General features: G+C 36.7%; 1 protein-coding gene across 8 annotated transcripts in view; it reads right to left on the bottom strand.

Moving 5' to 3' along the window:
* The window catches only part of By (focal adhesion protein tensin), a 161,792-nt gene that overhangs the window by 77,044 nt on the left and 70,590 nt on the right, over positions 1–14,158 (bottom strand). Inside the window, exon 1 of one of the 8 annotated variants that reach the window (XM_083097616.1) lies at positions 649–811. The exons of 6 other annotated variants lie outside the window; for them this stretch is intronic. In XM_083097616.1, the coding sequence (XP_082953742.1) occupies positions 649–798 (150 nt within the window). In that variant the 5' untranslated portion in view covers positions 799–811. Of the gene's footprint in view, positions 1–648; positions 812–14,158 lie in introns of those variants that run through there. One more of the 8 variants, XM_083097618.1, reaches the window with a different exon arrangement.

Raw genomic sequence — 14,158 nt, forward strand, 5'->3', positions numbered from 1 at the left:
GTGCAAATCGATATGCAAAGTAGATAAGAGGATAGATAATTATTGAAACCTCTCTACATCATAATAATCCTCTTAGAATATTTTTCTATTAATTTTAAATATGCATATTGAATTATATTTAATTAAAATAAATTAAACGTTAAGAATTATTATTTTAAGTATTATATGTTTAGATTGCTGTCGTCTTTTTTTATTTGCGAGAGAAATTTTTTATAATACAAATAAAATAAGGTATTATTAATTGAATAAAATGTTGAGATATTTTTACGAGATGATAATTTCTGTTAACATGAATATGTTAAATGACTTAAATGCTCCAAGGACACAGATGCGACTCTGGATTATGAGGTCATATATAATTCAATAAATAATATATAATCGAGAATTTTTAATAATGCAAAATTATTGTAGAGTTCTTATTAAAAAAAACACTCTGGTTCGATTAAAAAAAAACTGTTTTTCCAACTGTATTTCACAATCACAAATGAAAACTATGTATATGACACATAGTTCCAACAATCTAATTTCACAATTCATACATAATCACAGATCCCACAATATCAGCTAAATGAAACAATTCAATCTTCGAAAAAAAAATTTTCAAAGCGCGAATTAAAAAAAAATCGCTCGCAAATTCGTCGCAATTACCGATCCTAAGCAAATCTTTTCGGGATCTGTCTTGCGCCGGATTTCCTGGATATCCCGAAAAGAACAGCGCGATTTAAAGACAGCCAGCGAGTTTCTCACGCGTGCTCGCGTGCGCCTCTCGTACGTGTGCTCACACGTGTGCACGTACATCGACTGGCCGCGTACTCACGATCTGCACTCACGAGATACCGAGAGAGACGTGCGTCGCATGTGCCGTTCACCGCGAGGACCGGACCTCGGTGCGCTCTTCGTCTTCGCCGCGTCGTCGATAGTGGGGATGGCGGCAGAAACTGCAACGGGGATCCCTGCTGCAGCTGCAATGACGCGACCCGTGCTTGCGTAACCAAGGCTTGCGATGCGCGAGGGGAGTCGAAGGAGGGAGGTTTCCTATTTTCTCACCCAGGGAAGATAACAAAAATTGTCCCCTGATAGTGTCGGCGATACAGTCAGGGTATTAAAAGAGAAGTATCGGACTTTTTTCCAATTTCGGATATTCTCCGTTATTCGCGAATTGTATGGATGGTATACATGAAATGATGGATCGGTTGCAGTCAGTAAATTTATCTCGAGAACCGGATGGATACATTCATTTTGAGGAATAAAATGCGTATTTAATTCAATATTGATGATGACGATGCTTGTTTTGATATAAATATCCAACAAATGTGAAGCTGGAATAAGTTTCTCTTTCATTATATGAGAAATCTTATAAAAACGGTCAAGGAGATGTACTTCTTATACCGACTGATCTGAAAATAGTCTACAATTTTATTCTACATACACTAGATAGCACTAAAAATAATATTCAGCTCTTGTATGATTCACTGACACATCCGGGATGATGACTATAGATTACATTTGATTAATTTTCCTTTGCTAGATGAGTGCGGACACGCAAACGAATTGTTGGGCCTGGGGCCAATTAAATAATAACTCTTTAAGAAATTAATCCAACTTTTAATATTAATACTGCAAAAGTATCTGCAATATCATTATTAATATACTATATTTTTATTTGATAAACAATTTTATAAATTTTATAAATATAAATTAATATAAATTATAAATTAATGAATTAAAAATTTAGAGAATTATTTATTTGATAAACAATTTTATGAATATAAATTAATATAAATTATAAATTAATAATTAAAAATTTGGAGAATTATTTGAAATTATTATGATTAGGAAAATATATAACTAGAAAAGTCGAATAGATTTATTGTACTAATTCATTTCATCATAAACTTAAGTCTACATCAGCCTCAACGTTATCAAGATACTATAAATGTGGTAATAATTATTATCCACGTACGTCATATTCATAACATTGTAAACGTGATAATAATTATTATCCACATACGTCATGTTTAATTCTGGGTCATGAAACTATAGATTGTCGCGAGTGCATCCGCAAAGTTTGCTGCAGTAACGACGATGAAGGCCGTGCATTTATGTTTGCGTATCCAATAAGAACATTTGTCGCAGTTGTACTAAAGCAAAAGTGACGACACAGTAAAAGCGTTTTCTCATTTGCCACTAAATAGCGCCGGTATTCGCTAAGTTTAGTATCCGCTAAGTTTACGAATCCCATAAAATCACATCGCAAATTTGAAACTAATGATATTTGCGATCAGCGATAATTTGATTAAACCCAATATTTATTACGCTCATATCAATGCCATCTCTGTTCATTACGACACAACGTTATCACTGTTACTTAAGCTTTATCTTGATATAATATTCTAAAATATGATGCGAAAAAATGTTTTTTTTTTTAAATATATATTTATAATCGGGATTTTACAGAAAAATTTCAGATTTTATTTTGAGGTTCACGAATATCGCGCGATAAATGTTTATTTGTAGCGGCCTTCACAAAGCAATTTTTTTTGAAGATACAGAAATAAAATTACGGCGTTTTGAAATATCGTCGAGATTTACGAAGCCGCGAGGCACGACGTTGACGTTTTTCACTCCGAGGCAATATACGTTGGTCGCACTTATGTAACGAAGCGGACATGCGATTCGTCGCACGTTAAAGTGACAACGGTGACATCGGCGAAGATAACAGTCGAGGAAGTATTGCCCATCGCAGGGCAGACCGCAGGTGACGCTGTGCGATCGCAATCTTAAACGAGCCGAGTTAATTAGAGCCGGTGCGCGCATTTCGCCGTAATTCGGGAATTAATTAATTCGCTTATCGGCGCGGCTAATCTCGCGTACTGACTTTATACATATGAGCATATATCACATATTTGCGGCCAAACAACGAGTCTATTACGGCAAATGGACCTTCTGCTCGCAGCTATTGTGCCTGTTGGAGTTTCATTCGCAACGACAATGAAAGAAACTCGCTAAATATTTTTTATCAGTAAAAATAGGATCTTATATAACAACGATATGATTAGCGATTCGTTATCGCGTTTTATCTGTTTCGATCGATTTCTTCGAACGAAAATGCCAATACCTGGCCGAATCGAGATTTGAGACATAAAAATCGAATTAAATAATTAGCAGACGGATTTGGCACGTTATCGTCTGTGATTAGTCATAATAAGTTTGAAAGTACAAGATACGAGTAATTGCAAGTCTCAAAACTCTGATTTCACATTGTAAAAGTATATATAATCGATAAAGATAGGAAGCATCGTGGAGCTAATGGAATCTGTCAGCTCGAGCATGAAAGATTAAACTGTTCGTGCGAAATGGCTGTCTTCAACCTACTTATTTCGTATGCAGCGCTCTTTTAAATATTAAATACCGTGCGCAAAAATGAGAGAAGGTAACTCGGAGCGCGAGGAGTGCTTAAAATAACCGAGACTTCCGTCAAGATCTCAACGATCTGTTGACGTAGAGCGAGTTGAAGAGCACCGGAGAACGTTGGAGAGCTCTGGAAAAGAACATTGGAGAATGTGGGCACGACGCCTACACGAAAAACTTGGCAGGATATCACCACGCAGAAAAGGATTACCGCGCGTCCTACGCGATCAATTGCGAAGACGAGATTTGCACGTGTGCGCCTCGCGTCTTTGCGTGCGAAAGGGGGACTGGTCCTTTCGTCGTGTCGGTGCAAGGACGAGGTACAATGGAGCCAATAGGCAGGAAGAAAAGACTGAATTATGAGACGTCATATAATTGCACTCCGATCGGCTCCGCCGAGGAATGCAATTTGTCTCCCGGCCCAGCCAGCGGCGTGTATTTGCGAGAATAATTAAGATGCACGCCGCGAGACGAGGCCGCATCGGTCCAACTGCTGCAACTGTTGATTGCACTTGAGTCGCGTCGTCTCGAAACGCTTTAGGCCCCGTCTCTAGGTCGACGTTTTAATTAATCGAGAATTTTGTTCAAGCACATTGACGTTGTCTAGTTTGACCTCAATTGGCCCTTGTTTCGCAAAAAGCAATCAAGCAACATGATACGAAGTAGAGAGGCTTATACGCAGATTTAATTGATCGAAGAATAAATTTATACGAGAGAAATATTCAGGAAGTTTCTTTCACGCTTCTTCAAATTGTAGTTAATTTGATATAAAAAGTCAAATATCAAAAATTCGGTATTTTTATATCTTTCAGATGCTTGCATCGTCTACTTCCAGATGCTAGTATTGCTTCGAATCGAAGAAGCGCGATTATTGTTTCTGCGAGTTTTGCGCAGATCGTGGTATCTTTCCCGGCGGTATCGTCCCAGTTGTTAAGTCACTATCACGCGTCATAAAGTCGAGCAGCAGCGTTTTCATAAACGTTATCGCCACGTGGAGGCAAAGGTGCGTGTGAAGCCGAGTGTTATTACGGCTCAAGTTTTAATGGCACAGTCGAGCTGCTCGCATATCAGCAGCGTGATACAACGACGGTGTCACGCAATCGTTCGGCAAATAATTCACGTCATGTAGCATTAGGCTACATACGGTTATATGGGATGGTATTTATATTGATGATGATGATGGAAACCAATAAAATCCATCATTTTAAATGAAAACTTAGCATTTTCAATAGTTTCGTTCAACCATCTGACAGGTAAAAATATTAAATCTTGGTATCAGTGCTGCATGTAAAATTTCATAAATTTTACACATTCTTGCGCAGAGCAATTTAATAATCTAGTTCTTATTTTTATCATAATAATATCTAGTTTTTATTTCTTATTTTAATTGCATTTGTTGAAAGGATCTCTGGTATCTATAATTTTGCTTCAAATATTTTGTCGAACACGATCTATTATTATTCTATCGCGATGTTGATCCCGCTACGCATTAAATTAATTTAAAAAAAATTGATATTATTCATGGCACTCATCGATCGTCGACAATTCCAGTTTGACGTCCCGAAGGTCGACAGAAAGGTAAACCGGGGGTTATAAACTCGTGGAGTCGAGCACTTGAGCACTCTTCCACCAGATCGGTACAGCCGGCCAAGCAGCCACCCACTTTAGCTAACCACCCACGTGGGTACATAAGCAATGCGCACACGGTTCCGTCGTGTTTGCATTCCTTCCCGAATGCGATGTCGGCCGGTTGGCTGGCCGGCCACTCAGTATACTAAAGTACGCATACGAGAAAAAGAGAAAAAAAGCGGAATGTCGCGAAGTCGCCGTAGAAATTATTGCTTCCAGTTACTGCCATTGCTACCAGAATATTTTACAGCGAGTGAATGGCTTTCTCGCGTTCCCCGTGCGAGTTACACAAATACGCGTGAACGAATGACGACTGGCTGGTTTCCCCTAACATAAATACTTTAGATAGCCGTTGATGACAATGTCCGCGTGAAATATTAACGCAAACGCGGTATATTTTATCGTTTCTCGAAGAACGACGTATTCCATATGCGCCGGAAATGGACGTGTTAGAAATTTAGCAAACTCGGTGGTCCCGAGACGCGCGTGAGGGGAACAACTTCTGCAAAATTCTATTCCCAGAAGTGCATACGAAGTGTATCAAAAGTTGCGCAAAGTGAAAAGAGCAACAAGTTTTCATGAAATTTTCTCTCCAAATTTCTCGATATCATGCTTTTCAAAAACTTCCTCGAAGCGAAGAAACACGAGTTTTATTAAATAGAAAGCGGATATGTACTTTCTCTAACTTAACAATATCAAGACTCTTTTTACTTCTTTCATGAAGTTATACGTGGGGGATGTTTCAAAAATCCTACAAAATCCTTTCTAACGGAAAAGACGAATTTAAAAAAATTTTTATTTTACAATATGTTCTAAAATGTGATTCTAACGATTCCTGTACGATAGATCGAAACTCGATTTAGATTAGCTTTACAAATCTTACAAAGGGTATTGTTGCAAAACAATGATTTCATAACATCCGGTCGACTCGAAGGCGAGTATATGATAAGCCCTGTTTTTTTTTAATTGCCCACGTCAAAGCTGATTGATGCTAATTAGAACAAACATTAACGAGAAATGAATGAACGACATAGGTGGTCCCTTATCTTAGTAGTAGTACGAAGCCTTTTCGTATTTACTCTCGATAAGACATCTATCGATAAGGAGAATTTACGCTGATTTGATAGTCTCACTGACCCACATAAGTGCGCACACGCGCGAAAAATATAGATGATTACCATCAATGTGGAGTTGTTTCAATTTTGGAAAAGTCTGAAGTCTGAGAATACTCTTAAGTTGACAGTATTTAAATGATTTACCGTATCGATTGTTAGACGACCTACTTTGTCATGCGAGATAATTAGGCGTTATGACCTTTCTCAGCTGCGCCCTGCATACTTGTGTAATCTATTTTCAATCAAGTGACATGAAATTAGCCTAATTACAAGATAATGGAATGGCACGGAATTTCAGTATAATTTTGATTCACAGGACTTGGAATGCTTATAATAGTTGAGAACAATGTAGGGTATAATATTCAGACTGTACGTACCAATTTAATAATCCGATAGTAATAAGATAAAAATAGGAAAAATACCGCACAATTCGAGAATGCAGAATATTTAGTTTGTATTAGTGCTATTTGACTATTGTATGAATTATAAAACGTGATGCCGCACTTCAACGCACTCCACTTTTCACCAACGTACACTCATCAATGCAAGAGCACTTTGTTCCAGAGCGTTGAAGTGTCTTGATTATATATGCGGGATATCGAAAGGACGAGAAGAAAGTTTTCGATCGCATTTGATGGTCAACGAATTGTTCAAGCATCAGCCACTCGACAAAAATGCTTGATCGAAAACTAATTTATCGAATGTCTATGGCTCTTGTATAATATTTGCTCATATTATTTATACATCAATATATTATATTTAGTGATTTAATGAGGTAAATTTTAATGAGGTAATTTTTTACATACCTATTAATTCATGACGATGTCATATTAAAATTTCTCTTGTTATTTTTCTCATTAGAATTTTTCATTAAAATTTTGGATAGAAATTTTCAGTGTGGAAGGCGCTTAAGATCGATCCGATGTAGGATGAGATTGGTAGGTGGACAAGGGGTGGCGAGGAAGGACGAGTGGAGGAGGCCAGGTGAGGTTATTCGCCGATGTTGTGGTAGCCACGGCTCTCCAAGGTCGCCGAGATCACGGCGAGGACGTAGTCGCTGGACTAATCAAAAGCGCACACCAACGATTATGCGATTTTTGGAAAATATATCTCGCATATTTTCTATCTTTATATTACTTTTATCCGCGCGAATATTCTTTGAGATTTATATTATAAAATATACAAGGGGAGAACATGTGTTATTTAATCAATTAAATTAATAAAATTCATCAAAAATGATTGTCAAAGATCTTAAAGTCTTAATACGTTTTTATTTTAAGTTTATTCTTTCAAATCTTTTAGTGTGTTAATTAATATTTAAAAAGAGGGAAAATTAGAAACGTGATGATAATACATATAAAGCATATCGTAAATTTGCTTGCAAAATTCCCCACTGAAAAAACGGTAAAGCATAAGGTTCGAATCGGAAGTTGAGATGTGTTTCCTTAAAGTGTGCATCGGAATATTACATGGGGAATTCTTTGCGAAATCGCGTCAGATATCAAGCGATAATGGACCGTGCTCAGCGGGGGTATCGCGCGTGTTATTTAAAAATCACTTAAACATGCCACGGGTACGAGCCTGAAATATTTGCATACACACCGAACGCGCCTTTACTCGCCGTTTCTCATCCCCGGTTATGGGGGCTGGGGTTACAACGGGTTTGTACGGACAACGGACGATTTAATGATCTAATATTATCGAGAGGACGCAGCGGGAAAAAAAGGGAAAGAGCGAGGATAAAATTAGCATAACTGGCCGAGAAAGGTGAAAACGAAAGTGGAAGAATCGCCTCGCGTCGCTGGGAAGTCGCGCTTCGCGAGCCAAACGAGCTTTTCATTTCAGCTTGCAAGATCTTGCGCTGGTATCATGTCTCTTCTTAATTGGCGGGAAGAAGATTCTCGTACTTCAGCACGGAATTTCTCACCTTTAATCGTCGAATCATTATGCCAGAGAGCGCGACGACTAATTATTTTTCTGAAAACGCGCCGTCCTTTTACGTCTGTCCTCGCTTCCGCGATATTATTTATGCGTTTCTGCGCAGAAAGATATATCGGAGTTAAACGTGTTCAATATTTATCAGATGACTGTAACATCTATAATACAAGAATTGCAAAAATTAACATATACATATTACATATTAAATAAACTCTAATAGAATTGTTACTCGAGCTATAATTATAAATAAAAATAAATTGTCTTGAAAAAAATGTAACACAACGGAAAGAAATGAGCAAGTACAGATAAAAGAGCATAAATAAAACAATTAAAATCTTCAAAAGAATCCTTTAATTAAACGTTTCCATTTCGGATTCATGTTCATCCTCAATAACTATTAATAATTAAAAAAATTAATTAAGTCATACATGGAAAAGATATAAAGAATAATGTGATGTTTTACAAGAATACATAACCGCACGATTATGTATTATCATGTATATATACACTATTCTTTGTAATATCTTTCTCATATACGACTTGTAATTAATTCTTTTAATTATTAATAATTTAATTATTAATTATTAATAGTTACTGAAGAGATGGCCTGAAATGGAACATCGAAACGTTTAATTAAAGGATTCTTTTGAAGATTTTGGTTTTTAATTTATTCACTCTTTTATCTTATCTCGTATTTACCCGTTTCTTTCCATTCTCTTATATATATTATATTTGAGTCTTAAATTTAAAATTGCTGTTTGAAAAAAAATATACTCAATAAAATTCTTCCTTGACTGAGGGAAAATTTTAAGTTCGTCGTAATAAAAACTCAAAGAGTTATGTAACTTCTGAAACTGTGTGTTGCATGAAACTTTCATTATCTCTCGTATATATGACGAGAGAAATCGCGATAACGTGATAGTCATGAGTAAACGATAGTAGCATCAAGTATTTCCTACTGTTCCGGGCAAAATCCACATAATCAATCGAAATATTCACATTTGTATGCGTATCAGATTAATATATGCAAATATCTTGCCTGTAATTACACGTGCGCGAGAGTCGATTTCGCTACATCGAGTAGTACGAACCGGCGCGATGCAATGTCAATCATTAAACGTCGTAAAAGTCCACGACATCCGAATCGCCGTCCCTTGATTTATTAGCGTTAAATACTGGCTTACGCTCGACAGTAAAATCCTTCGAACGGGGTGGTTGATAACTTCTTCGGGCGACGCAAGGTGGATAAGAGCAAGCGCGCCCACGCGTCTTCCTCTCGTATCCGACCCGCAGCTGATTCGTAAACGCGATAAAGTGTCGCGGTTAAAAGACGAAAGGATGTAAAAAGGCGCAGAAAAAGGAAGAGGGTACATGCGACGTTAACTTTCCCTTCCGCTCTGCGCTGTTAAATGCTGCGCGACAGAACAAACGACCATCGCGCGCTAACATCCGAGATGGTTTCTTCGGGATCGTGGAAACTTGGTACACAAATTTATGTCGCTGCTCAAGTGCAGAATCTTAATGGTCTTGTTGGACAGCGATTTAAGCTGGAGCAAGAATTCCGAGCTGTTAGTAAAGATATTCATTATATTAATGCTCTACTCATTAGAGCATCTTTTTACTTGATACCGAGTTAGAAATATTTATACCAAAGAAATATATATATTAAAAGAATATATTTAATATATATATTAAAGATATATATTAAAAGAATATATTTAATATATATATTAAAGATATATATTAAAAGAATATATTTAATATGTATATTAAAAGAAATATATATATTTAAAAAGAAGACTTTGATGTTGCAAGAATCTTTAGATTTTTGGAGCGTGATTAAAACCTCTTTTTTGCAACTCTCTTGGAATTTGCTGCCAAAATCTAATTAAGTTTAATTTCAAGTTTTTCTTGAGCACGTTGTATAAATCGTTATTGCAGTGAACAGTTGTTAAAGCGAAGAGTAAAGTAATTACATATAATAGCTTCTGATTATGCAAAATCATTTCAATAGCTTTTGCGGAATATTGTGTACACACGTTGGTAATTATATATGCATGTATTATGGCGCACAATTTAGTTTCGCAATTTACAACGTTATTGTTCCTGTGCATTTGCGATAAAGCTCGAGGCGCACGTATCACGCGAATGCAAAGGGTTGAATAAAGGGATAACCACAAATGCAAATTTCGCTTGTCTTGATTTATTGGCGATCATAATTTATCGGTGCCAGAGAAGTATTGAGCAATATTTGTTCAAAAAAGGACAAATTTTATTGAGTTTCAGAGTCGTATTGACCCCCTGCAGTTCGAGAGAGCAATTCAGTAATACTTGGAATATGTCGTTAATTTAACAAGCGGATGAAAGAGACCGTCGCAAACGACTACCCGATGTCGCGTTCGTAGAATTTAATCAAAGCGTATGTTGATTTTGTGTGATTCTACAGTCTGACACTAACGAATTAATTAACAGAGTTGCTGATAAATGTTTCTACGAACAAATAATATATTCTTATACTTAACTTTGCTTTACGAAATCGCTAAACGACGGTGAATAATGTAGGACTGCGAAATTTTAGATTGTGATACATGTTCTGCTCTTTGGTCTGTAATATTTCTTAAATTAATGTCAATTAAACTATGAGAAAATAATGATATCTACATGAAAAGCATGCCATAATAATATATTTAACGTATATTTTGCGCATAGCTCTGAGATAAAACAGTTATACAAGAAAATCGACGTCTGACTAGTAACTGTCTGTCACTACTGTCAGTTCTATTCTATTTTAGCCTGATACATCGCAATGTTGTATTATTATTTTTGACATAATTGACTTTCTAACTAAATTTATCGTGCACAAAACTAACAGACACTGACAATTATTAATGACAAATGGAAACAAGATGAGAAGTGTAAAGGTATCTTAAAACTGACTTATGGAACACTCAACATATGTATCTTCAATTCGAGCCTCTCCAGGGAATCACTATTTCGCAAAAGCGTTCAATTTTCCTCAGCCTGTTGTATCCCGTAGATAAATTCCTTCTTGTCGTGAAATATATCACAAACTAAATTCATAACAATATGTGCCTTCTGGGCGCGGAACGCCCAGTTTCACCCTCAAAAGGTCCACGCAATCCATCAAGAGGCGGCGAAAGAGTTGAACGGCCATACACACCAGAGCAATCTCTTCGTCGTCGGAAGCTCCATCTCTCTCTCTCTCTCTCTTTTTCTCTCCTAAATCCATCCGTTCCGCTCGCGGACGTACAAGCGTGACACAGGCGGCGTGAATTCTCGCGCCCACCGACACTTGTATAAACGCGGCGACTTTAAGAGCGGCGCGAGACAGGCGAGGCCGCGACAAAGTGGTGTTCGCGGTGCTCAACGGCCGCGTTGGTTACCGGTTTGTCCCGCGAGAATGCCTACCGTGAGTCACGAGCACACGTGCACATCGAACGCGTGCATCGGCGGCTCGCCTCAAGACGAATCGCCCACGCACGCGGCGAGCGCGAAGACGCGAAACGCGGCCCTAATCAATGCGCGCGTACGTCCTAGTCGAGTGAGTGATCGATCATTGTGATTATCTACGCGAATGACGGTAGGATCATCGATGACGAAGCGAGCATGTTCTCTTCCGGGATTGAGATAGGGTCGAGATGAAGACGGATGCGATATTGTTGGGAGATGTTATTTTTGCGACTTGCGAAATATATGCATACAAATATCTAAATTTATCACTAATAATTTAATAGAATAATAATTTTATTAGTAATTATGTAAACCATCGAATATTGAATAATGTTACATTATTTTTTTTCTTCTAATATTTTTAATGAAGCTTAAAAATAATTATATTTAAATCGAATTCATATTAAAATCATGGAAATAATAATATGAAAAGTAAAATATTAGAAATATGGAGATCTTTTTTTTAATTTCATCTTAACTATTATTTAAACTTTATTCATGACTGTTTTAATGTCAGCAAATACCACTTCTCGTTAATACAACAATTGCATTACGAATGTATTGCAATGGGCTTGCAATAAATACTAGCATATCAGCTAAGGCAGAGCAGTATCTCAATATTTATGAGCGTATAACGCTACCTATTGCGCTCTGTACGCTCCTTTCTCTTCTCTTTCTCTCACCTGAGTTGTTGCTGAAGCTTCTCTCACCTAAGATCTCGCGGAAGCCTATCGCGATCAGCGTTGCGTCGAGCCGAGCGTGACTCGTAATGAAAGTTTGCAATTAGCGTCCTATGGCGCTCCAAGAACTCATGGATAATAAGGAGCCCGGTCTGACTAGTCATTTGTTAAAATCTTTTAAATAACAGCCTGCGCGTGTAGCTCGAGGTGAGACAGGTCGGTGTAATGTTACTTCGCATATTTATCGTAAATGAAATCTACGCGCGAGCAAACAAAATTTTTGCATTTTTCTGTTCGCTTGATCCCATCGTTAAAAATTTGAAGAAGAACTTTACATCAATCTTTAATTTTTCTTCAGGGAAGAATTTTCGTATAATTACAGTAATTATAGTTAATCACCTAAAATTACTTTTTAACGATTATTTGATGAGAAATTAAAGCACAAAGAATATGATTTTAAAGAGTTTCACGTAAAAATTATTCAAGAGTTTATCCGCAACATTAGAGCCAGGATATGACCAGCGGACAGATTACAAAACAATTTAGATTGTCCGAGGGAACATTGGAGACGGTCATTGGGGAATGGCACTGTCAGTCCGCTGTCAAATTTCGTGGTCGGCAACAATACTTCGTAGGGGCAAGTCAAGGCGATTCAATGCCATCAGCCAGTTCCCAGTCCGATTTATTCACACGGCACTTTGTATCTATTTTTTTTAGCAACATCATCTGCACTGCCCACGCTTGTCGCGAAATAATTGATTGTTATCGGCAAAAATCTGCTGTTTGTCTCTTTCTTTGTGAAACATCATTCATAAAAAATCTTTCCTCGATCGTTTCGCAATGAATTTAATAAACGGGGTCAGTTACGAAACTCGATTCTATGACATATGCATAATCACGGTGCATAATTTATAGGACGCAAGAAAAAAACCGATATCAATGCATTTCAAGTTTATTTTCTTTAGTTACTGACATTGGAAGATATACCGAAAATCAATATAAATATAAAAGAGAACCAGGGGATAATATCAATATATAAATAATATTTATGTGACATTATTATTATATTATGGTTTATATAAAGTATATAAATTTAATTTAAAAATTATAATATTTTTAAGGCAAAATCACTCTCGGAAACATGAAAAGAAAGTATAAATAAATATAAATAAAATTATGCAAATTATATATTAAAGTCATTAAAATCGATGATCAAATTTTTTATAAGTATTTAGAATTGTATATTAATTCACACATCTATAATTTCACGGCGGAATAAAATTTTACAGTATACTTTACAGTACTTTTTTCACCACGAAAAAAAAATCTCAGAAAACCTAGAAAGCCATTTCGAACTGAAGTATCGGTAAAACTCTTGAAGCGATTCGAGAAAAGCTCTCGGCAGACGTTTCTCCTCGCTTAATCGTTTAAGGACCGGTAGACGTCTCTCCAGAAAAGTTAACTGCGGGTTCGAAACAAAAAGCCCCGAAGTACTGCTTAAAGGTGATCGATAAAATGCGACAATAGCCGACACCGCGTGTTTTCCTTGATTCAGCACACTACCCAGGTGTTCGTTTTTTCTCGACAAAAAATTGTCCAGTGATACAATCGCGAATCTCATTAGGATGGAAAAAATATATCAAATGAAGGGACCGAAGTACTGCATTTGCAAATTATTTATTTATTTTATTTCAGTCGTTTTTTTAACTTCTCGTTCGAATGAAAGTTAACGATCGGGAGGAATTATTCAAAAGGAAATTATTAAATAAATTAATAATTTCAGTAAATTTAGCGAACCGAGAAATATGTAAAAAGTAAAAACTGAACAAGAAGAGTTAGGTCGGCCACGTGTTCGCCACGATAAAAAAGAATGCCACGTAAATCGCGAGCGTATTTTCTCTTTCATTATGTCGA

Source organism: Camponotus vicinus, unplaced genomic scaffold, assembly GCF_025532165.1.
Source record: "Camponotus vicinus isolate PSW18456_S1 unplaced genomic scaffold, iyCamVici1.0 SCAF_4, whole genome shotgun sequence".
Lineage (NCBI taxonomy): Eukaryota > Metazoa > Arthropoda > Insecta > Hymenoptera > Formicidae > Camponotus > Camponotus vicinus.